The sequence below is a fragment of the Camelus ferus genome, chromosome 15, assembly GCF_009834535.1.
Source record: "Camelus ferus isolate YT-003-E chromosome 15, BCGSAC_Cfer_1.0, whole genome shotgun sequence".
Taxonomy (NCBI): Eukaryota; Metazoa; Chordata; class Mammalia; order Artiodactyla; family Camelidae; genus Camelus; species Camelus ferus.
This window is the reverse complement of record NC_045710.1, coordinates 39,328,316-39,353,549: the sequence shown is the minus strand read 5'-3', so window position 1 is coordinate 39,353,549 and position 25,234 is coordinate 39,328,316. Positions and strand designations below refer to the sequence as shown.

Here is a 25,234-nt window from a genome sequence, read left to right as displayed (position 1 = left end):
ACGGTGAAAGAATGAATATTATCAACTCCCTTGGAGACCTTCTTTACAGAAATGGACCATCCATCCCTGACCTTTTACTGACTGACTTTCACTCTAAGGTGGACAGGTCCCAGGTATAGATGGGGTGGGGAGAAATTGATGTCCTCAAACAAGCGCTTGGTCAGGATGTCAATCTCCCTCCCAGCATGCTGAGATGATGCAGGTAAAGGGCCAGACACTGTGCCTGACACTAGACAGATGCTCAATAAATGCCAGTCCTCGTCCCCTACCCCTACCTGTCCCTCTGCTCCAGCCAAATCTGATCCAAGCTTCACCACCTGTCTCGGGCTTTCCCACCTCCATGCCTCTGCTCTTGGCGCTCTCCTGCTCTCTCCCTTCCAGTCTAAAGTCCACCTATCATCTAAAGTCCACCCATCCTTCAAGCCAAGCTCAAAACTTCCCTCCTCCAGGAAGGCTTCCCAGATATTCCGGCTGAGACGATTGCTCCTTCTCAGAAACCCGATAGCCATACTGTCAGCCCCCCTCATGTGGCACCTATCCTGTGCTGCCTTATAGTAATGCTTATCTCTTCTTGGGTACCAGTCTTATCTACCTAATTAAAATAATGGAGAGTGCCCCAGTGACAGACTCAAAAGAAGTGAAAAGTGGGCTCCAGTCTCAGCTTTTGACACTGACTAGCCTTGCTGACCCCCAGTCAGTCCCTCGACTTCTCACAATGCTCTCCCTAAAGCCCAAGGGATCTGCAATAGAACATCTCTAAGATCCTCTGGATAGAACGCTCTTGGAAATACACCATTTTCTGTTTTAGGGTGGATACAAACCTTATATAACCTTCACTCCATACCTAGTCCAATATCCTCTAAGAAACAATTGTTCAAAGGCAATTCAGCCATTTCAGAAACCTCAACACTGAACAGAAGCCTGAACAGAGCCACAGGGCCTCCTCCACCTTATAGAAACCTCTGCCCCGACCAAACCTTAATCCTTCACAACGACAAGAGAGCTAGAACTCCTGACAGGTGTCAAGAAGGTCCTTTGCAAAATTCATTCACCTGAACCAACCATCTTATTTATAGAGAAGGGAAATGAGGCAGAGTGGCATGGCCAGAGACAGAATAAGTCACTGTGTACCAGTACCCAGAAAATAGGCCTCCTGAACTCCTGCTGCCTCTTTCATTCCTAGGGAACACCTGAAGGTATCGGGAGCCAAGGACAAAGGACGTGACACCCATTTCTCATGCATTTCAGTCAGTGAAGCAGGCCCAGGGCTTAAAATCAGGGAGCACGAAACCTCATTCACCCCTCTCCCACCTCACCTTCCAGCAACCAACACCAAGTTGGAGCCGGCAGGCTTGTACTAAGACGACCCGAATCTTTCCGTGTTCTCCAACATCCAACTTGTACCCGCTCAGAGAGGAGGCCCCAGGCTGTGGTCCCGGCCCCTCTGATCTCAGCCTCCCAGCCCAGCAGAGAACCAATACACAGTCAGCCCCAAAGGAACGGAACCCCAGGGTCTGTTGTTCAAATCCCCTTCTCTCGGTCTTCTTCACCGGACTTTTCTCTATTATTATGATGTTCAAAGGGGACAGTTTATTCAGGAGGCATTTTTAAAAAGAATATCTGACAAATGGATTTAGTCATTATAACTAGAACTTTAATGTTAGGTAAAGAATGAAGTTGGAGAAGAGAGAGACTAAGCTCTTTTCTAAAACCCGCCAAGTTCACCCATAACCACCTTTCTACTCACCTTTTTTATTACCATTCCTATCACCCTTTTAATTACCACTTACCAGGAAAAACATGAATTATGACCATGATGGTACCTTTTCTCCACTGCATCTTATCTTAATAACATAATAAAAGCTTCACTAAAGGATGGGGAGAAATTGGAACCCTTGTGCACTGTTGGTGGGAATGTAAAATGGTGCAGCTGCTATGAAAAAGTATGATGGTTTCTCAAAGAATTAAAATTGGAATTACATGTGATCCAGCAATCCCAATTCTGGGTTTCTCCAAAAGAACTGAAAGCAGAATCTCAAAGAGACACTTGCACACCCATGTTCACCACAGCATTGTTCACAAGAGCCAAGAGGTGGAAGTAATCCAAATGAACGAATGGATGAAGAAAACGTGGAACATACGTACAATGGGATATTATTCAGCCTTAAAAGAGAAGGTCATTCTGTCACCTGCTACAACATGGATGAACTTGAGGACACTATGTTAAGTCATTATGAAAAAAGGCAGTCATAAAAAGAAAGGTAACGTACAACTCCACTTACATCAGGTACCTGGAGTAGTCAAACTCAAGGAACCAAAGTAGAATGGAGGTTGCCAGGAGCTGGGAGAAGGGGAACGGGGAGTTGTTATTTAATGGGTATTGAGTTTCAGTTTTGCAAGATGAAAAAGTTCCAGAGATCTGCTACATAACAATGTCAACATAGTTAACACTACTGAACTGTACACTTAAAAATAGTTAATATGGTAAATTTTATGTTTTTTAACCATATTTTAAAAAAATAAAATTTTAAAAGCTTCAGTAAAGACTTGGGGGGAATCCACTCCAGGCATGGGAAAAAAACAGATCTAAAGCCACGTTATGCGTCTATGACTCTGAACTTGAACAAACTGTTCTCAAATGCTATCAACCAACACATTGATTCCTCCAAGTCCTCCAAGTCTACTCTTCAACTCTTAAGGAAGAAAAAAAAAAAAACTTCTATGGGAATCCTGCCAGGTCTCATTTTTACAACGAAAGTCCTAATAAATTACTTATTGACTCCAAATTGCCTCCAAGCCTCACATCTGTGTACACGGTGCTGCAGAGTAACCTCCACTGACCACAGTTACCCCTGGTGTCAGGCCTGATCCCTGTTAAGTCCAACCTTCAGACCTGCCGCCCAGCTAAAGAATACTGATATCCTGTCAACGGAGCACATACATAGTTTCCTGCTAAGAATAATTTTAGTGTAATAAGGGCTCGTGAAGCAACAGATCACGGTTCCTGCTGATCAAAATGTCCTTCTATCCCACCTATTTAAGATTATGGAAGTGCAAATGGCAAAAACCATTACACAGGAGAGAAGATTATAAGCCAAGTCTTGTTAACACTCTACAAGCGCCTGTGTTTCTGACTCATCAAACATAAAAAGTTAACAGAAAATTAACAAGAGACTAGGACCTGAGTCAGAGTCACACGGCATTTATTATTTCCCGGAGAAGGACAAAGGTTGTCATCATCCCTAGACTCATACACAGTCTGCATCTCACTGTGTACACAGAAACCACCAGGAAGAGAGGCCCAAACTCACCTCGGTAACCACGGGAAGTCAGCCTTCCTAACTCCTCAGGAGCCCACACACAATCTTACAGGCCTCAGGGACTTGAGTATCTAACCAGCCCGCCCCCTCGTTTTCCAAATGAGGACACTGAGGCTGAGAGAGGTTGGATGATTCAAGTCTCATCTCACCCAGCCCAGCAGGACCCAGTCTCGGGGCTGCAGTAACAGCACTGACCACAGCCTCCTATCTGAAGTCCTTCTGTCAATGCCATAAAAAGCTGTTTGACCTAAGAGAAGTTTTTCCTAGAATTTAACGCCCCTGTTTAATGCCTGGCTTTTCTCTAACAGCAGAATAGCAATGGAATAGGAAGCACGTTAAATAAAGTGCCCAGCTAGTAACTGTCACTCGGTGGGATCTTAGGATATCTTCACTTATTTAATTCCCTCCTTCCTTAAGTAAAAATGTAACCTTTTGCAAAACACATTTTTCACGTTGTTTCTACAACCTACCAACAGTCATATCTAGGATATATTTTATACCTCCATACTTTACAAGGTAATTCACACCACCATACCTTTAGTACACTATTTAACATAAATAAACGTTTGACCTTTTTTAAAAATAGGTCACCAAGGCCCCCCTTTTTAAACTGGTCACACTTCTTTTGTGCTTGACAATCAGAAGAAAGAATGCTGTAAAATATCTGATTCTTAATTCAGTTTTTCTGTTAAATATAGGTAATGTTTGGCTCTCCTGGGAAAGGTTTCAAAATAAGCTCAGTCACCAATGATGTCCCAAATGAGTATTCATTACTTAAAAAAAAAAAAAAAAAAAACGACTTTGCTCTAACTTCTGTTCCTCCAGCAGTTCTAATCTTCTAAGTTTACTCAAGGTATTGCAAAATCTTACTCGTCATTCTCTAAAATGGAGTAATTGAAGGGAGAGGTACAAGATTTCTTTTTCATGAATTAAAGGGCATTCAGAGGCCTACAAATACTTATGCGAAGGAGGGCAATTTCCAAGAGAATTAGAGAAGACAGGTCAAAGATAGGCATCAGAGGTTTGCAATTACTGCCCTGGAAAGCAGGGGCCTCTGATTTGTATTACCACTAACGCAGGCAGGCTGGGGCAAATGACCGACCACATTCAGAAAATCTCAGACGGAAATCTGTGAAATGGGGGCAAATGGCCTCTACCAAAGACTGCTCTGAGTATTACAGTAATATTTTTATAATCTTCCCCAAGATGAAAGCAATACACAAATTTTAAGTATTATAAATAATCCCCCTGAAAATCTAGAAATATTTCTTTTTTATTATCCCCTGATACCAAACTACAGCTGTCTCAACAAGAAAGGACAGAGCACTAAAGCTAGTAACCCCCACCAGGGACCAACCCTCTCCTGGCAAGTGCTGGCTTGGATGTTCTGTGCTGAGCACCGCCCTCTCCCTCCAAGGAACGCAGGTCTCCCATCCCTGTCTCCATCCCACCCTCCGTCCGACCTTGGTGATTTGCAGGGAAAAAAATAAACAAATTTCTCAACCTCCACTCCAAGGAAAGTTCTTATATATTTATTGCACTTTCCCCCAAGTCACTCTCAAGAAATGATCATTTTAATGTGCACTGAGTACAAACCTAAAACAGGAAAATGTAGCAAGAGAAGACGCAAAAGCAAGGAACCTAATTAGGTTTTTTTTAATTAAAAAAAATGAGTCTTTTCCGGTTCTTTTCTCCCCCCACCCCCCAACGAAGAAGGCCTGGAGTCACAAATGCACTCTAAACACCCACAAGCAAAGCCACAGGCCAGCACTGTCTCTAGGCCATTGGACACATGCCCTTTGAATGTTCTTGCTTTTCCACCTTGACTTCTGATCTTCCCATCGTGCATCAATGTAATATTTCTCAGTACGGAGAAGACAGGAGCCCTCTCTTCAGAAGATTTACCTTCCTAATGCAAAGTTATAATTAACACTTCCCACGTGTGCCTATAGAGTGCAGACACTGAGCTAAGCACCTTCCCACATTACAGTTCTCTCAACATCCCACCAGGAGGATGTTTTGATTCTCTTCCTATAGAAGTAACTCTGCCCACTACCTTACAGCTGCTAAGTGGCAGAGCAGGGGTTTAACCTCGGACTCCAGACCTCGAAAGCCACTCTTTTCCTTTCTTTGCATCAGCCCTGAGACAAACGGTCCTGGACGCCTGAATCCAAACGGACGAAAAACTGGGGGCTTGGGCCCTAGGAGACCTGCACATGGGTGCGTGGAGAGGCAGATGAGAGAGCCTCGGAGCCCATACGGTTTCCAAAGGCTAGAGAGAATGTAGGCAAATGCAAGCAAAGGAAAGCATAATTCTGAAAACTGGAGGCCATGTGATAGAGCCAAACAAAAACAAAAACCGAAAACTGAACAGTGGCCTGCCTTGCAGATTCGTGACCAAAATACCCACATCAGACCCTCAAGATACCCCAAGCATCTGGCACCCAGAAGGAAAAATTTAGCATGAGGCTTCATATAACCAAACCTAACTCACCTTCCTCCCTGGTCCCTTTTCCATGCCCTCCGCAGCCCACTGAAGAGCAAGTCCTAGGACTCTGATGAACAGTTTAAGCCCTTGCTCTCTCAAACCCCTGGCCACTGCTCCACTTTCCGGACTTCCTCTCTGCTCCTCCCTGGACAGACAGGACCATCTCCCAGAACGGCCTCCCACTCCAGCCGTTCTCCGGAGCCTTCCTCCACGGTGTCCCCAGAGGGTTCCTGCTGAGACCAAGCCCCATCCGACTGGTGCTTCTCAGGCTAAGTCACTAGAAGGCTCAGGACCCTGGGGGGCGGAGATCTAGGCGAGACCACTCTGTTTCACCCAGAGTGGCTCCAAGTTTGCCATTTTACCTACTGAGGTAACAAAATTCTACTTAAAATTAAAAATTCTCCTGAACTCCATGTTGAAAACGACTGGCTAAAAGGATAAAGACTAAACTCCTGGGCAGGGCATTCAAGGACCTCCTCATCCACTTCTCCCTGGCAGAGCTGGGCACCTCAGTGCCGTTCAGGGCACCCCCTGCTCAGCCTGAACTCCCTTCCATCTACTGACACTGCCTCTCCTCTGTGAGAAGTGAACGTCTTTCCCACTGACCACAGGCTTGATTTCACTCAATCACCTATCGCTACACAGATGACCCTTGAACAACACTGATTTGAACCGGGCAGGTCCACTAATCTGCAGATTGTTTTCAATAGTAAGTACTACAGAGCTACACGATCGTGGTTGGCTGAATCGGCAGATGTGAAACCGCAGACACCGAGCACCCATGATACAGAGGGTCGCCTGGGAAGTTAGAGGCGGCTCTGACCGCATGGAGGGTCAGCAGCACGAATCCCCACACTGTTCAAGGGTCAACTGCATTTCTACCATTAATCACTGTGCCTGGCACACAGCAGGTGCTCAAAAAATATCTCTCATTCACTAATGAATGAAACAAAAAAAATCAAATAATCTCTAATAATCATGATTCACATAGCTCAGAAAAAGAGAGGCCACTTAGACATACTTTCAAACGTACCTGCTACCACAGGGCTTTCCTGTTAGTGATAAGCTCTAATTAGCGGATCAATACTAGTGTTAAAAAACGGAACTGAAAATATCAGAGCATCTCATGAAATGCAAGTAAACACTACTTTGTGAAATTTCAATGTGGGTGGATATATTCACACATATACTCATTTACAGACAGTCCCTGACTTATTGTGGTTCAACTCGACTTTGCAAAAGCAATATGCATTCAGCAGAAACTATACTTTGAATTGTGACTCTTCATCTTTTCCTGGGATAGCGATACGCCGTGCGCTACACAGTACGATGCTGGGCAACAGCACATCAGCCACACGATCACAAGGGTAAAGAAGCAGTATACTTACAACCACTCTGTCTCTCACTTTCAGTGTAGTATAAACAACAAATTACATGAGACAGTCAACACTTTATTATAAAATATGCTTTTGTGTTAGACTCAGGCTACTGTAAGTGGTCTGAGCACATTTAAGGTCGGCTGGGCTAAGCTATCGTTTAGGTAGGTTAGGTGTATTAAATGCATTCTTTTGACTCATGACATTTTCGACTTGCTGATGGGTTTATCAGAACGTAACCTCGTCATAAATCAATGAAGATCTGGACATATGTTTATGTGTGTGCTAGGCTGTCAAGTACAATATATTTCTTACCGATACTTTGCTCAATTTGTTTTCTTTCAAAATCTTAAGTCAGTTCTAGATTAGATCGACGTAATTAAAGTACTCCATTCAGTTTAAAAACCACAGAAACACCATCCTTCATGATAAAAATTCAGTTCAGAGAGTAATGGTGGTGGGTATGCCGATTAAGATGGCTCCCTGAATGAGGGAGTTAAAAAAAAAACCCTGCACGTGGTCACACCTGACGATTACGGCTGATTAAATGCACAAAGAAAGCAGCACAAGCACACCTGTTAATTCAGTGCCGGGGGTTTTGGGTTTCGAATGGGTATCAAGTGCCTCCTCCAGCCTTGCCTCCTCTCCATCCTGCACTTTGCAAGGCAGTCTTGAATACCTCTACATTATTTACAAGCATCCCCTCCACCTCTGGCTTTCTCTCAAATGCTTGGGGACAGCTTCATGGACGGTGTGTGGAGGGGCTCAGGGCAAAAGTGAGAGATGCACATTAACCCTCTGCAGGGCCACCAGCTGCAGGTACAAAATTTTGTATTTTTCCGGCAGAGACATATCAAGAGCTAACAGATTTGGTCTGTAAACTTATTTCTCCAAAATCGCATATAACACAGCTTCAGGATTATCAATCCATGGAACTGTCGAGCCCATGTCCTGAGAAAAGGTAAAAACCGACCCGGGGGCCAAGCTGGCTAAATGACGTGCCACTAGCCCCGTGGATTTGCAAAGTTACTAGATTGTTTCTGTTGTTAACCACAGAGGAGAAGGCTTACATTGCACATCAGTCAGGACAACAACCATGACAACAGCACTCCAGTCCCCTTGGAGCCTAGTCCGAGGAATAGACGAACGGCCTTTGGCTACTGCAGCAAAACGGAGGCATTCTAGGAACCATATACAATGAGAACGTTTCCTTCCCTGCCGTGTGCGGCCACCAGTCCCTAGTCACAAATTCCCTACGTCCTGCAAGTCACAGTACAGTATTCCAGGAGGGAAACTGAGGCCAGCTTTTACACATTTCTAATGAACCATTAAATTATCAAACTCCAACTGTTGGCACCCACTTGAGGATAATGATAGCACTTAGGAAAACACAGGCTAAACACAAACTGACCTGGGCGTGGGTATCTCTTTAGAGATGCCCCCCTCTGCTAAGCACCTTTAGTATCCTGGGCACATAGAAGGCAAAGAGACAAAGAAGAGGTTCAGAAACACTGCAGTGACCTGAAGAAGGAGTAGACAAATAAAGAAATCTTAAGCTTTAGCTCTTCCAACCAAAAAGCATAAAACCCTCAGATCAAACCCGTGCAGCACAAAAGGAGGCAGGAGCCAAATCGAGAGTTTCGTGGAAGGATGTCTGATCCACCATGTAATGGTTTGTACCAGCTTCCAAACAATGCCCTAAACTTCCAAAAGCATCTCTATCAGTTAACGCTGAAGTAGGGAGACAGGATCCTGCAGGAATGAAAACTGAATGAAAATAACCTTGGTGGCAGAAAGACTCAACTCCAGACTGGAACAATCAGCTGGTCCTGCTACTGTTTACTAGGGCAAATACTTCAAAAGATATGCATCAAACTTTCAAAAGGAATTATCTTTTGGAATGGGGATCAGTTTGGGGAAACGGAAACAATCACTGTCAGCTTCTGCAGTGTTTTTTTTTTTCCTTTCCTTTTTTTTCTTTTATTTTTTTACAATGCAATGCATTATTTTATATGTTCTAATGTAAATGTATTTGTAAACATAAAATGTAAATATATTTTAATGTAAAATTCTTAAATACATAGAGCTCATTTTTCAATGGGTATTATAGAAATTAGGGAGAAATTTTCCCTAAATGAGGTGATACTTAGTAGTTCTGACCACGAATGGGTTCTTCAGTCTGACAAAAGTCATAATCGTGATCTGCCTTCCATGAGGTGCTGTAGAGAATGCCGAAAGGAACACTACTCGGTGACACCGTCTTCAAGACTGCTTAGCAACCAGCCAGGGAGAGAGTGTGCCTACACCCACCCTGAGCACACACATGAAACTAGTAAGACTCAGGGAGTAGGGCATGGAATAACAAGGGCCAAAGAAGTTTCTTGAGAAGGTCAGTGTGAGCCACACAGGCAAGAAGGCTCCATGGAGCAGCTGGGGCTCAAGCTGGAGACGTGGAGAGGGCTTGGGTTCCCGGAAGACTCACAGGGCAAGCCGACCGGTAACCAGCAATGCAGGGAGGGCCAGGGACCTGGCACATGGCCCAGCATCTCCCTGACTTCAGTCCATCTGTTTCTTACGATGCCTCCAAACACAGTCATGTGGCTAATAAAGCAATTTCACACACACATTTAAGAAATCAAAGGAGTCTGCAGAAATTTAAACCTGGATGGCAAAATTTTTATCAGCCTCACCCAGTAACAAAGGCCCATCACCCAATTATGCCACTACCTTATTCTGAAAATTCACAGGTTTGCAGGAAAGAGATAAAAAATTCCCTTGAAAATTATCCAATGATACTATAGAAGAGATAAAAATTGTGGAAAATGGACCTGTTTATCAACCAGAAAATGAAGAGACTAAGATTCAGGTTTGGGGGAAGTGTCACAGCACTTTTATGTAATACTGTCACCTCCACTGACTATATTACACATACAATCTATTTCCCCAAAATAGATTACATGCTCCCTTTTTGGGAAGAGCTCCGTGTGGTTCCAGGAGAGCTACCATGTTCTCACATCTCCCTCCACCCACACCACAGTTCACCAGCTCAGGAGTTGCTCCCTGACTAAAGCCTCATAAATTACAGCCTCCTTATCAAATAGCCCCAATGTTTCCAACTGGAACTAGAAACACAGGGCAAGTGGTGGACAGTAAAGTGCTGGGACAGACGGCAACCACAGTCCCCCTTATCTGGAAGACCACCTGCAGGGGCAGAGACAGAAGCTAAAATCAAGAGATTGAGAGACGGAAAACCTTAATTTCTGTTGTTCTGGGGCCTGTCTGCGCTCTGACTTTTCCTCAGATTGGCTGTTCAGCTCTTCCTTTGATCACACAAGATACACCGATATCTTTTCCCGAAAGCCCTAATATAAAGTACCTTTCCACCCAACCACACACAATTCTGCATTATTTCTAGTGGAGGCCAACCACAGATCCAACTGCCAGCTAAATCCCCTCTAAGCCGTGGATGGATGGGCTGGTATGTTTTATATCTATGGCTTTCTGCTCTTCCCCATGTTGTGGCTACCTCTTCTAGAAGTCATCATTTGTAAGTAACCAGTTAGTCGTGACCTGATATAAAAAGATCATCTGGGCCCTCAGAGCCCCATCTCCATACTCAACCTCACAGAGAGCTGAACTAGAAAAAGCCAGGATACTGGGTCAGTTAGTAATGAGGTCAAAAGAGAAACCACTGGCTGGAGGCAGAGTTGGAGCCACAGCACACCTAAGCCAAGTGGGAGCTGAGTTATGACAAGCAGACGCTAGCACTGAGGAGGCACTGCCCCCTCTGAACGGTGAGGAATGCCTCCAGCCCTACAGCAGCCTCCATCACTAATGGATTTCTGGGTCTCAAGTACCTGAAATTTTGCAATAACCTACCCCATGCCCCCACCACACCTGGATCTTTTTCATTCAGATACTCAAGTGAATCTCTGTTCCTGACAACCAGAAAGGACTAACCCCAAATAATTTTGGATGCAGGATTCTTGCCAGAGAAGCCAATCAGCAGACACAGACCAAATGCTTGTTACCTTGCTACCCAGAACCCTCCCACCGGATTACTATTTAATGTGATCATGTCACAACTACTGATGAATACACAGTTTAATAATCAAAACCATCTTCTTTCATCAACTTGGTGTCAAACATCAAAATGTAGTTTAAGAAACTATTTAACATCTACCCAGCATCAATTTCCTCTACAAATTAGAAAATTAAACTGAATAGTACTGCTAAAAATGGTAGTTAAATAAAAACCTTAGCTATCTGAATTGCATTGTTAATGTAAAACCTACTTTGTGACATTTTTAGTTTGCTCTCATTGTGGGACATGTTTATAAAGTCTTTACAAGACTATAAATGACCTGCATAAAAATTACACATTTTATTTTTACCTCCTTATATTTTCTTCTTTACCTGCTCTCACATCCACTTTGGTAGAAAACTGGCAAAAGAGTTAAATTGTGTAAGTGAATTTAATAGAAGGAACAAAGATGAATGACCATATGAGACAACCAAACACCCACCAGTAGGCTTTTCTGATGACCACATCCAGGTAAAGGAAAAAGTACTTAACTCTGTAGTACTTTCAGATGCCTACAATGGAGCTGCCATCTGCAACCAACAAATAAAATCACAGTATTATGCTGTTGGAAACTTTCATACAATTTTTTTCTGTTCTTCCTCACTTATCTGCCACTACTCCTTACATAAGAGAACAGAGGGAGAAATGAGGGACTGATACATGTGACAACGTGGATGAACCTAAAAAACATTAAGTGAAAGACACCAGTCACAACAGCCACATACTGTATGATTCCATTTAGATGAAGTGTCCAGAATAGGTGAATCCATCGTTAGAAACTAGATTAGTGGCTGCCTGGAGCTGGGGGGAGGTGGAAATGGGAAGTGACCACAAGTGTGTACGCAATTTCTTGTGGAGGTGATAAAAATGTTCTGGAATTAGTTTTTTTTTTTTTGGAATTAGTTTTGACTGTTGCACAACTTTGAGTATATTAAAAAAAAAAAAACCCAAACCAAAAAAACCCACTGAATGTATGCTTTACAGGGATAAATTTTATGGTATGCAAACAGTATCTCAATAAAGCTGATACTTAAGAGACAGACAGATGATGGCAGGAGCTGCAGGGCATACATGCAGAGAGAGCCAGGAAAAGCAGAACTGACAAGGAAAAGCACAAATTTTTCCTCTTTTGTTTACATAGGCAGTCCCCAGCAAAAACAGGTCCTATTCCCTAAGTTCAATTATAAATCAACCATAAAATGTATGGGATTTTCCCATAGACACGGTGATTACAGTTACTCAAAAGTAAGAGAATGACTTAAGGAAACTGTTCTGGTGGGGTGAGGAGTTAAGACAAAGGCTAAGGTGCAGGAAAAGACGAGCAACAGGATGAGGAGGGAGACGTTCTCCTACATGACTGAGGAATGAGACGGGGGGCTCTAGAAAGAAAGCCGAGGGGCAGGAATGGGGGCTGGTTAGGAAGAGGGAATGGTGTGTGGTTAAGAGGTTTAATGAAGGAGAGAACTAGTAGGCTGGTTTTCCCAGCCAGATTACTCATCTCAGCTCCTAGGGGGTTGCAGCCATTGCTGAGGACAGAATTTGAGGACTACAAGGAAGGGTGGCAGGAATCGAAGCAGTAAGGAGACAGAGAGGGGAGAGAAACCTGAGGAAACTGGGCCAAAAAAAGAAAGAATTCCTGCAGTCCTGTGGTCAGGAAATTAATGAAGCCTTATGTATAAGAAAATAAACAGAGGGTATGATCCAGGATGACATGTAATGACCTAAACAGACTCTCTCTTGCACGAACCTCTTTGATATGAAATACTCGTTCAGATTCAGATTTCAAAAATGAGGGGTGGTGCATTCACTGTGCACTAGGGACCATGCCTCTCTCACAAATGAGCCCAAATAATGCTTAATTTAGGCAAAGAGTCTCAAGAGTGGATGAGGGAAAAGATGGGTAGCTATTAAATCTGTTAATCCTGACTATAAAAATCCACTCCATCATGCAAGGAGACTTTCCCTGGGGGCATAAAAGTGTTCCATCTGAACAGGCCAGTGAAGCATGTGAGTAAGAAAAGCTCTAGCTTAATTTTCAAGGAGTGAGTCCAAGCTTCAGGTGGTGTATCATCTTGAGAAGCCAAAAGCACTTTCTGTTTCACTGAAAGGGGTCCTCAAAGACCTGCAGCCTGGCCTCCTCTGTTCTGCTGCAGTGGAACTGGAAGCAGGCGTGCCAAGGTTCAAGCCCCAGTCTCTCTCTCCAAGTTCCAATGGTCTTTACATTACTCGACCCATCCTCTCAAAATGACTGGTTTTTCCCCTTTTGTGATCAATCCTCCCCTCAAAATCACTAAGAGCACTCACTGCCCATACTACTTCCTTGGCACTGGCATACAAGTTTAGTTCATGTTTCATGTAAACAGGTCTCTTCCTCCTAATTAGATCATTCCAGATCATGTTTTATACACCCCTTTGCATATTCAATAGCAAGCTGGCACCATGCTCTCACCAGAAGGAAGTCACATATCTTGCATATATTTATTTCTTCGTGTATTCGCCTTGGCAGAGGGGACTGACTGATTAACAGTCGTATTCTGGGAAGTTTCTAAGTAAAACCATCATATTACAGGAGATCTTAAAAAGTATGAAGCCAATATCTAAACCACCTAATTGAAACTCATGACTATAGGTAGAAAAGACAGTAAGACAGCTCTCAAAAAACGTAAACTGAAAAATCTTTTACAGTTTTAAAATAAGTTTTCCTCCATTTAGGTGTAGGTCCATCTATTTAGGGATTAAGTAAAAAAATTTAGGTATATAATTTTAATACCTTGAAATTTGCAGTCAACTGGCAGAAAGTGATGGCAAGTTCTGTTCTATTTCTCAGTGTATAAAATCCAGTTCTTTTCCTCCTAAGAAAACCCTGGGCCTAAAGTATTTTATCTGTAAGTGCACAATTTTTTTTTTTTAGGATATACTTTTGAAGTGTCCCCACTAATTTTAATTAGCACTAGAGAGCTAACTTAGGCACCCAAGAAATTTTCTGCCCTCCTGGAGGTTACAAATCAAAAGGCCCAAACAAGTATAGGGGCTGGGGCAGGGGGACCTCAATCACCTCCTGGAGAAGGACCCACCCAGACAGGGGCTATAATGACGGCAGGGATTACAGCAAGAATGTGTTCCTCCTGCCAGGAGACAGCTCTAAACTCAGTTCGGGCAGGATTAAGCCTTCTTAGGTGTTGAGATATCAAAACATAACTGTGACCTACCTACTGGGGGAAAGGGCAGACTAATATTTTAAAGGAGAGATGAAAGTTGATTTTCACTTTGGTGAGAATATTCAAGGATAATAAGATCTGAATATCAAGTGAGAACACTCAGGACATGTCTCAGGAAAAGTATTTCTCAAAGTGTATCATATGCATTAAGAAATGCAGATTCGTGTGCTCTCCCACGGTAGTGAATCTCAAACTTCTTGGTGGGGAGGGAATAGATTGGAATATGCATTTTTATACAAGTGCACTATTAAGTCTTCTGCATCCAAAAATAGTGCTTGAGAACAGCACCGAAGTCTTCAGCTGAAAGGGCAGAGTGCAGACGCAGAAGATCTGTCTTTGATGCTACTTTGCATCCATTTAATGAAAGTTTAGTGCCGGAAAGTGCACACACATAAAAAAGTATTTATTTTAAAAATAATGACTCAATTGATGGGTTATTCTTCATCAGAATTTAAACCCACATTTAGCCAAGTGGCCAACTACTACTTCACAACTCTACCCAAGACTAAATCTGTGATGAGTATTTTAAAGCCCACATTTGTTCAGCAGGCTCTATAAAGTTTTAACCAATAAAAACGTCTGTGTGAAGGCTCTAGAGATGCACTGTTCAAACCAGCAGCTACTGGCCACATGGGACTAAAAATGACCACACGAAATACACACTAGATTTTAAAGATTTAGTATAAAATATGTACAGTATCTCATTTACAATAACGTTTCACACTGATTACATGTTGACAGTATTTTAGATAGTCTGATTAACTGATGTACCTTCCTTAGAAAATTTAAAATCACATATGGCTAGTATTATATTTCCTCCAGACAGCACTGATCTGACATTTAAAGTAAATCACTGCTTTAGCTGATTAAATACTCCACCAAAATTCTTGGTCATTCAAGTGCCTATGTTTAAAGGGAATCTGACCTACACATATAGCCACTAATAACTGTTATTTACTGCATCCATGTAATGTAAAAGATACAATTAGGTGCTTTCACCTCATTTTCCTATGTCTCTCAGCTGTCCTTCAATCTCCCATAACCATATAAACTCAAGGTCAATTTCTTTTGCTATGTCCATAGCTTAGCTGAAAGGCTCTTTTGCAAAATTTTAGTTCATAAATGCTGGTGAGTAACAACTCCCACAGTAATTCTGTTTATAATTTCTGTCATTTTTAAATGTTCATTCATACACAGGCTTTCTCCTACCATCTCTAGGCCACTGTTTTGGGGGAAAATTAATCAAAACTTGTGAATGTTAGATGTTAAGAGGTTTTTATGCTTTTTTTCCTAATTACAGAATAGCTCAGATTTATTTCAGGAAAAATTCAAATACAGGTAATAAAAAAGTAAAGCCACTTATAAAGACACTCAGAATATTTTGGTACACAGACTTAATTTTTTAAATTCACTGTGAGTGTTGATATAAAGATATTAATTCTAAATACTTTATCAGTATTTTCAAGCTAAATGTTGCACTTTTTAAAAGACCACTTTTCCTACTTCTCTAATTTGTGTTGATCCCACAAAATATAACCTAAACCATAAATACACATCCCCTGTAAAAAGAAAACGTTTACCTTTTACATTTCTTTAAAAGGTTACAGTTTTTTTAATATGTCAGTTTCAGGTGTAGAGCAACAGAACTCAACAACTGTATACACTACAAAGTGATCACCAGCAAAGGTCTAGTTACCATTCATTCACTACCGGGTCAAGCCCCCTCACCCCTTCACACCCACCCCACCCCCTGCCTCCCTTTGCTTCTGATAACCACTAATCTGATCTCTGTATCTGGGACTTTGTTTCTGGTTTATTTTGTTTGTTCGGTTTTTGTTTTGTTTTGTTTTAGATTCCACATATGAGTAAAATCACATTCTATTTCGTCTTTCCATCTGACTTTTTTCACTTAGCATCATAATACCTTCAAGGACCATCCATCTCATTGAAAAGGACAGGATTTCATTCTTTTTAAGGCTGAGTAGTAAATTCCATTGTGCATGTATATCACATCTTCTAGTTTTGTTAAACTAGAAGTTTAAAAACATTAAAGTTTTATGTTTTGTTTTTATTTTTTACAAAATTCTGGTTTCGAAAAAAAAGTCCAGTTTATCGTGAATCACTGTCTTCACCACCACATGGTCCACACTGCTGCGGCAACGTCGTCAGAGGCCAGGAATGCAGGTATGCCCTCGCAGGATGCAGTAACCAGTTACAGAACGCAAATAGTCACTGCACAGCGCTCTTGCCTTGGGGAATGGGCAGGGTGATCGCTTCACTACACAACATGATGGATCAAAGCTCTTCTCATCTTCGTTTCGAATTGTAAATGGTAGCACATTCAATTTTAGGCATAAATACGTATCTCACCAGCCTTACACACATAAAAATTTTGAATACGTGGCAATAGTCAATATTAACGCTGTTTTTGAAAGTTCAAAGTCTTGAACTTTTCACCAGCTAAAGATTCGAGAGACAGGGATCCCTCTTCACCTAACTTGCATGAGGTGGAACCTTCAGATGAAGGATTTCTCTACTTTGGAAAAAGCTGCTGTTTCCAGTCCCACCAGTCTCCCATGAAGACAGGAGAATTCAGTTCCCTGCGCATCCACCTGTGTTTCCCGCTTATGTTTCTGACCAATAAGGAGCAGAAGGGGTGATGAGTAACAAGACAGGAATCGGGCAAATTTTCAAGCCAAAAAGTTTAAGGAAAATGGAGAGATTCAACACTCACTGGGCAATGGAACTGAACCAACTCCAGACTCTTTCTTGTTTATGATGATAAACTGACACTTGATAAGTGACTACAGGTCAGGTTTCTAGACTTAAAAAAAACAGACACGTCACACACCATACCAGAGAAGCCATCTCCCTCATGAAATAGCCTACTGAGTCTGTTACTCCAACACGAAATGGGTGTCCTAGAATTCAATTCAATTCTGACCCTAACTGACCAGAGTCAGCACAGACTCCACGGCTAAGGGCTCAGCCCCACAAGACTGCTCCCACTTTCAGACACCACGCTCCTGCTCTGGGCTCTGTACTTCTGACTGACTGGCTCTTAATGCAGGCGTTCCCATGACCACCTCGCCTCAGGTTCGATAATTTGCTGCAGCAACTCACAGAACTCAGAAGAACACTTTACTTATGTTTGCCAGTTTATCATAAAGGTTAGAACTCAGGAACGCCAAGAGGTGTGCAGAACTCCCGCACCCTCTCAGGGAGCACCACTCTCCGAGAATACTGATGTGTTCCCCAACCCAGAAGCTCTCAAAATCTTGTTGTTGAGGGGTTTTTATGAAGGTTTCATTTGTAGGCATAACTGATTGAATCATTGGCCATTGGTGATTGAACTTAACCTCCAGTACCACCTGTCTCACCGGAGGTCGATGGGCAGGGCTAAAAGTTCCCACCTTCTAAACCACCTGGTGGGCAGCCCCGTCCTAAGGCTATCTATCTAGACGTCTCACCCTAAGTCACCTCCTTAGCATAAATCCAGGTATGGTGAAGTGGCTTTTTATGAATAACAAAAGACACTTGTTAATTCTAAGGATTTTAGGAACTCTGCCCAGGAACAAGGACAAAGACCAAATTTATTCTTCTTACACCACACTGAGTTAAAAGCAGTTCCCAAAGATGAAGAGAATGAAAGCAAGTAAAACTGAAATTAAGAATGATTTTTACAGTTCACAGGAAGAAAAAAAATGTATATATATATATCAGCCTAGTAATAAAGGATCTATAAATTGGGTAAAAATTAGTAGCAAGTAGTTTACCTAGCCTACTTCCTTAGAGATACAGACATTTAAAGCCACTTAGTAAAGGACACAACACTAAGTGGTGGTTACACTATCAATAAAAGATACACTGCACTGCAAAAAGATGAATTCCTGCATGACAGTCTTTTGTAAATTGCCTCAAAATTCAGGCAGCCGTCTAGGGAAGACTAGACAGGTAGAGCACCCTAGAGGGCCACAGAAAACTTGATGTGTACATTTCTACTGCTCCAACCCATAAGTTCCTGCTTCTAAACATGCTTTTGGAACAGAAACCCTACAACAGCACTCCCTTACGCTGAGCCTATCACTAAACCACTTCCTTATAAGGTAACAGAAGCTATCTCCCTTTCCTCAAAATCAGGTGGCCAGCCTTCCACATCATGCCCACATAAAGTGTATCTTTTAAGCTAACTCTGTTCAGTTTGATATTCTAATTCTCCCTAGACTTTAGCTGGGTCTGGATGAAATGGTCTTAAGACACCCAATGAAGCAGACCTGATGACCATCAACAGACTACACCAGTCTCAAAATGTGATGCCCCAGACCAGCGCATCAGCACCACCTGGGAACCTGTCAGAAACATAAATTATCAAGTACCATCCTGAACCTACTGAATCAGAAACTCAGGGGAAAGGGGGCACCATCTGTGCTTTAACAAAACCTCCAGGTGACTCTGAAGCCCACTCAAATTCTAGAACCATGGTTCTAGACACTGCTGGCTGACCTATTATCAGCATAAAAGGTTTCTTAGCGCAGAGTTTTTGAGTTTTTGGGTTTTTTTTTTTTTGTCCCACAGAACTGGGAAGTCAGGTAATAAGATAATTTCTTCCACTAAACAGACAGTTTTCCTGCTGTCTTCTGGATTCACTCAAAGCCATTCTTTTTTCTCCCCCACATTATTTATCCTAGAAGCAGCAAGTTTTCTTTACAATAACTTCTCATGGTTACTCATGGCCTTTTCCAGGCCACAGGATGCATTCCTGAGTTCTAAAGATCTTTTTAACATGTCTGAATTACCCATTATCAATACTCTACACCAACGAGCTTTGCATCATTTTATATTTAACTGAATAAATACTTAGTATACACTCTAGACCCAGTCTGCATTCAGCCACTTATCAGCAGTGTGATCTTGGGCAAGCTACTTAATCTCTCTGTGCCTCAGTTTCCTCATCTGTACACTGTAGATAATTATCTCCCCCATACTGTTGTTATGAGATTAACCGTTAATATACACAATGTGTTTAGAACAGTGCCTGGCACTCAGTAAGTACTATATTGAGTATTCACTATTATTATCATACCTACAATTGTTCAGGGACCTGGATAACATAGAGGGAACGGCATCTTAGGAAGCGTAGGGACAACTGATCAATGCTAAGGACAGCTGGAGATCTCCTCCGGAACTACAGAACAGACGCAAAGAGCAGGGAGCTGCTCTGCAGTTCACATGGAAAATTCTCCTTAAAAGGGAGCTAATACAGTTGACCCTTGAACATCATAGGGGTTAGAGACACCAATCCTCTACAGAGTTCAAAGCCATGGTGTTCAAGGGTCAACTGTACCTGGTATTCTGGAACCAGAACGTAAGTGACTCATGACCAAAGATAATCAGCCACTAATACACTGGTCTAAAGGCTCAAGTGAATACTCAAGAAAAAGAGGTAAGAGATTAAAGTACAAGTCAATCCACTAGCACAAGACTGGACCATGGTTTCCATAAAGTTCAATGTTAATGAATAAGCCAGAAAATAAAGCTCCAATTCTGGAGTGACTATCTGGTTAATCATTCATTTATGCCCTCAAATCAGGCAAACTCAAGAAAGATACTTAAAACCACCAGAAACAAATGATCCTCAGGCAGCTGAACAATTTTCCTATGGCATTTAGTTGGCTGCATCCCAATATCCATTTCCTTCTTCCTCCTTCCGGTTAGATTCCAAGTTTTCTAGCCAAGCAAGTTGTTTGGGTGGGACTGACCCCTCACCACCCCCCCTCCCCAAACCCCTGCACTCCAAGATGCATCCTGATTAGCTGGTGTCACTCAGCATAGCCTCTTCCCACTCAGTGCAGAGAGGGTCTGAAAGAGGCATGTGGCCCCAGCACAATCAGTCAAGGCAGTGAGGCTGGTCCCAGGGCCATGGTGGGAGTACAGCACTGGGGAGGTAGAGGTGCTCTTTTCTGCTGGATGTCCTTATGGTCAGATCTGGACCTGGGGCAGCCATCCCGGGACTCCAGGATCCCAGGAGCCTACCTGAGAGTGGAGTCCACACCAGCAAGTAAAGCCCAAAAGTGGAGAGAAAGAAACTGGATCCTTGGCACACCATTTAAGCCCGGAGTAAGTCTGGTTTAAAGGCTGAATTGGTCTACTATTCTGTCATTTCTCTTTGTCATTTAAACCACTTTGGGTTAGGTTTCCTTTTGCTTACAATCAAGAGAACTCTAAACAATGCACGCCTCATCATCAGATTACACTGTAAAGATCACAAAAAAGTGAGCTATCTTCACAATGAACAGTCAACTTACCTGTTTAAGTTACACCCTCAATTTACTTGTCATAATTAAACATAGTAGGGAAAATTTTTTCTTTTCTCACTTGGAAATATTTTATTTGAAATCTCAAAGTACAGAGGCAAGATTTGAATAAATTCCACATTGCCCCTTGGTTTACACAGGTTCAATACTGCTGAGTTTTCACTGAGATGGAATGCCTTCCTGATCTTCAGGGCAATTTCAGGACAAAACACTCCCCAGCCCATCTAGGCCATGGTAAAAGTGTGCTCCAAGTATTCAACGACAACAAGGGAGTAAGAAATCACAATGTAAGAATGCGTTCCTGTTCACTTTATCAATGGCAAATTTACCTGTTATATTGCATTAAATGTGCCCTCACCAGATTAAGCTATTTTCAGATCTAAAACCCTTATATGTGATACTGACCTTGGTCACTCAAAGTAAGTACTGTAACAGGTCGAGTTAATTCATATAACCTAAGTACACAGGTTAATCAGTACACAGTTGACCCTTGAACAACATGAGTTTGAACTGTGCAGGTACACTTTTACATGGATTTTTTTCAATAAATCCATATATGTACAGTAAATGTATTTTCTCTCCCTTACGATTTTTCTTAGTAACATTTTCTTTTCTCTAGCTTACCTTATGGTAAGAATGCCAGTATATAATACATACACATACACCAGTATATAACACATATAACTGACAATACATGTTCATCAACTGTGTATGTTAGAAACAAGGCTTCTGGTCAACAGTAGACTATTAGTAGTTATGTTCTGGGGGAGGGGAGTCAAAAATTATATGTGGATTTTTGACTGTGAGGAGGCTGGCACCCCTAACCCCAGCATAGTCCAAGGGTCAACTATATTTTTGCATAAGGTATAGTACACTTCAATATTCTAAACTGTAACATGTGTCAAAAATAAAAGTATTCTTACAAATCTAGGCCAGCTCTTTCTGAACTGCTATAAAACCACCCTGTACTCTGAATCATTTTGGCCTTGGCACTGACAGTTCCCCCAGTACGGAACTGGCCACCTTATGAAACGGTCAGCTTGCTCTGGTGGGACACGTTCAAGTAGGGGGGAGCTGATCTTATAGTGGGGACAGGGTGGATGATTTTAAGGGGCCTGTAAGGCTCCCCGGGCGTCTGCGGTGGGGCGTGAGGGAGACTGACCGGCCAGAGCCTTGATGCGTGACCGCTCAAAGAGCCGCGCTGAGCTGTTCTCGTTGTCCCAGTCGTCCACGTCCCAGCGGTTGTTGACATCGCTGTACTGCTGCTGGATCTCAATGTTGTCGTAGTCTGTGGCTACTGTGGTCGTCATCTTGGACTGTCTCAGCTGCTCCTCCACATCAGCTCCTTCTTAGAGGTCTGTGAGAAAGAGAAGGAAAACCCTGTTTAGAGGTCTAAGCGTGTAGATTCCCAAGAAACCCATGGGGACAAAGGTGGGCAGAAGGAAACACAATTCCTACATGCCAAGAGAAGGCCTCTGGAGGCAACCACAGCTCGTTTTCAGCTTCAGCACTGCCTCATGACATGTGTGTGACTTTGGCTAAGGGACCTGACATCTCTGAGCCTCAGTTTCCCCAGTCATTAAAGGGGGAAGGTACTCTACAGGTTGTCGACAAGATGGAAGGAGATGATGGGTGCCCAACAAAGGGTGGGTTCCTTCCTTCTTTCTAAAGCTTAAATTATGCAGTTTTAAAGCTTCATTAGAGCTGGATGAATATCTACCTTGGGCTTCCAAATGAACTAATTTATTTCTATTGTATGTCACCATAAACTACAAACCTTTAGCTTCTCCTGGAAATTCATAAAATGTGATATGAGAGAACAGATCATTGTTATCAAAACATCTTATTTACATATCAGAGAACTGATGCCCCAGACTAAATGAATAATAAATGTATGGCACCAAGGACAGGACTGCTGTTTAGCGATGCTAAATAATGACCCAGTAATGACTGCAATTATGTATATGGCTGTTATTGCATATTTCTACTACCAACCCCAATACCCACACCTCAGGGACCCTCCCAGGGCCAGTGTTTTACAGAGATACATGAGAAACTAGAACTTTGGCCTCAACTTTTGGCCCACTGCCATCTTTAGTTGATCACAGTGCCCTCACAGAAGTAAGAGAAATATATTTAGCTTTACATACATAGTTTCTCCCTTCAATACAGCTATTATTTACTCATGGAACCAAAATGTACTGCAGACCTACTACACATTCAGCACTGTTCCAGATGCTCGGGATAACAGTAAATAAGACAAGGACCCAGATCTAGTGAAGCTTACGTCCTAGTAGGAAGAGCTGGACGAAAAGCACACAAAAAAAGGCAAGATAGTTGAAAGAAAATAAAATGAAACTGGCCTGATGTGGTAGTGAGTGATCAGCGATACTGTATTATAACCGTTTTGCTGCACACCTGAAACTAATATTGTAAATCAATCACACTTCAATTAAAAAAAAAATACTGCATTAGACACCTCATAGCTGCGAAGGGGCTAGACTCAATCATCCTCACCATAAAAGAGAAAGGATGACTATGTAAAGTGACGGAGGTGTTGGCTAACACTGCAGTGGCAATCATACTGCAACACTTAAAAGTATCAAACCGCATATCCTTAACCCTGAACTTACAAAATACTAGCTGTCGGTTATCTCTCCATTTAAAAACAGAAGAGAAAAGATGAGTGAGTGACTATTTTAGATCTGGTGGTCAGGGAACACCTGATCTCAGTGATCCTGTCATACTTAGATCAAGAGAAATAACATTCCAGGCAAAGGAAACAGCTCGTGTAAAGGCCCCGCGGGGAGAAGAGCAGGGCCTGGGGGAGGAACGAGGAGCTCAGTGTGGCTGGAGTCTGGTGGGCAGGGAGACAGGCAGGAGGAGGCTGGAAAGGCAGGTGGGCCAGACCACGAAGGGCTGTTAGCCTAAGTGTGATGGGAGCCACAGCAGGATTCTGACCTAACAACTGACATCACCGGATGTATATTTTTAAAAGATCAACCCTGGTGCCGTGTGAAAGACAGCTTCAAGAAGGTAAGGAGGTGCGCTGAATTCTTATTGGTGTGGTTAAGTTTCTGCACATTCTATAGACAAAGCTGTCTGAGTAAATTAAAAAGAGGAGAAGGAGGAAAAAGAAAGATGCACACATCCCCCTCAGTGGCAGGACGATGTCCCGAGGGAAAGGATGTTTGTCATCTCCCCTCCCACCCTCTCCCACCTGCTCCATCTTAAGATTCAAAAATTAATGATAAGATTCTGAACGTAGATGCTCATTTCACGAAAACCTCATTCAGCGAGCACAAAGAAGGTGGGCACAGACCAGAGTCAGCAGCCTAATCACTAGAGCTCGTGCACCAACAAGACCAGACACCGTCCAGCAACCACAGAGCGACCACCCAAGCTGACATCTTCCCCTCACCAATGTCACCAAACAAAAAAGCCAACAAAGCCACATACTCAGAAAAGAAACATTTCTCTTAACGTGCTTCAAAATGTAGCTTTTCTCAAGTCCCAGCACAGAACCACACGTGGCACATGGAACCAGGATTCCGTGGTCAGTAAGTTAAGCTGAAACAAACGAGCTGTACCTCAGAGTGTTATAATCAGTGACACCAGCACAGATCTGCCCCCTATTGTCATTAGCTGTTTTCCCATAAGCTATCCGAGAACGCCACCAACACATCCTCTGTGTTCCTGCGGAGGAAGCAGTGCGTCCACCTCACAACTGAGCCACACAGCTGTCTCTCACAAAGTCACCCACTTTGCTCAAACAGGAACATCTTGGATGGGAGTAAAATCCTGGATTTCCACCAGGTGGACATGATAAACATCAACAACATGAAGTTATCAGAAGATTCATTTTAACATCTTCATTAGCAATGTATTTTAGAAATTTTATAATAACACCAAAACAATTCAGACAGCTAAGCCAGTAAGTATATTCTAGTAAAGGATCTTACAGTTGCCTTTTACATTCAGAGTCATAACCCCTTCAGGAAAAAAAAAATCAATATTGCTGTGTACCATTTGACCTTGGAGATGGTTCATTTTTATGACTCTATCAAATCCACAGACTTCTATAACATTCAGCCTTATAAGAGGCCATCTCTAGGGGGAAAGAATGTGAAAATGGTATTAACTCCAAATTGCTGAAAGTACACAAAGTGTGATTTACACCAGCTCAAGGTGAAATCTAAACACCACGTACCTCTTTCCAGATTTGTTCTGGCTATTTGGTGCCACCTGCTGACCAATGAGAACCAGCCACACCACATCCCGCAGGGCAGCTACCAACCTGTGCTCCAACACCCTCACCCCCGACTCTGCTTAAATAAGCCCAGCTACAACCCCACGAATTTCTCTTCCAACCCTGACTTAGCCCCCAAATCATTGGCTGCTTTCCACAAATTTCTCAACAAGCAAGTGTTAATC

At 42.6% G+C, this 25,234-nt stretch overlaps 1 protein-coding gene across 4 annotated transcripts in view; it reads right to left on the bottom strand.

Annotated features, from left to right (window-relative positions):
* SPTBN1 (spectrin beta, non-erythrocytic 1) overlaps positions 1-25,234 on the bottom strand; it is a 204,033-nt gene that overhangs the window by 130,046 nt on the left and 48,753 nt on the right. For 2 of the 4 annotated variants that reach the window (XM_032497549.1, XM_032497550.1), the window contains exon 2: positions 21,963-22,157. In XM_032497549.1, the coding sequence (XP_032353440.1) occupies positions 21,963-22,110 (148 nt within the window). In that variant the 5' untranslated portion in view covers positions 22,111-22,157. Of the gene's footprint in view, positions 1-21,962; positions 22,160-25,234 lie in introns of those variants that run through there. The other 2 variants (XM_032497551.1, XM_032497553.1) reach the window with 2 other exon arrangements.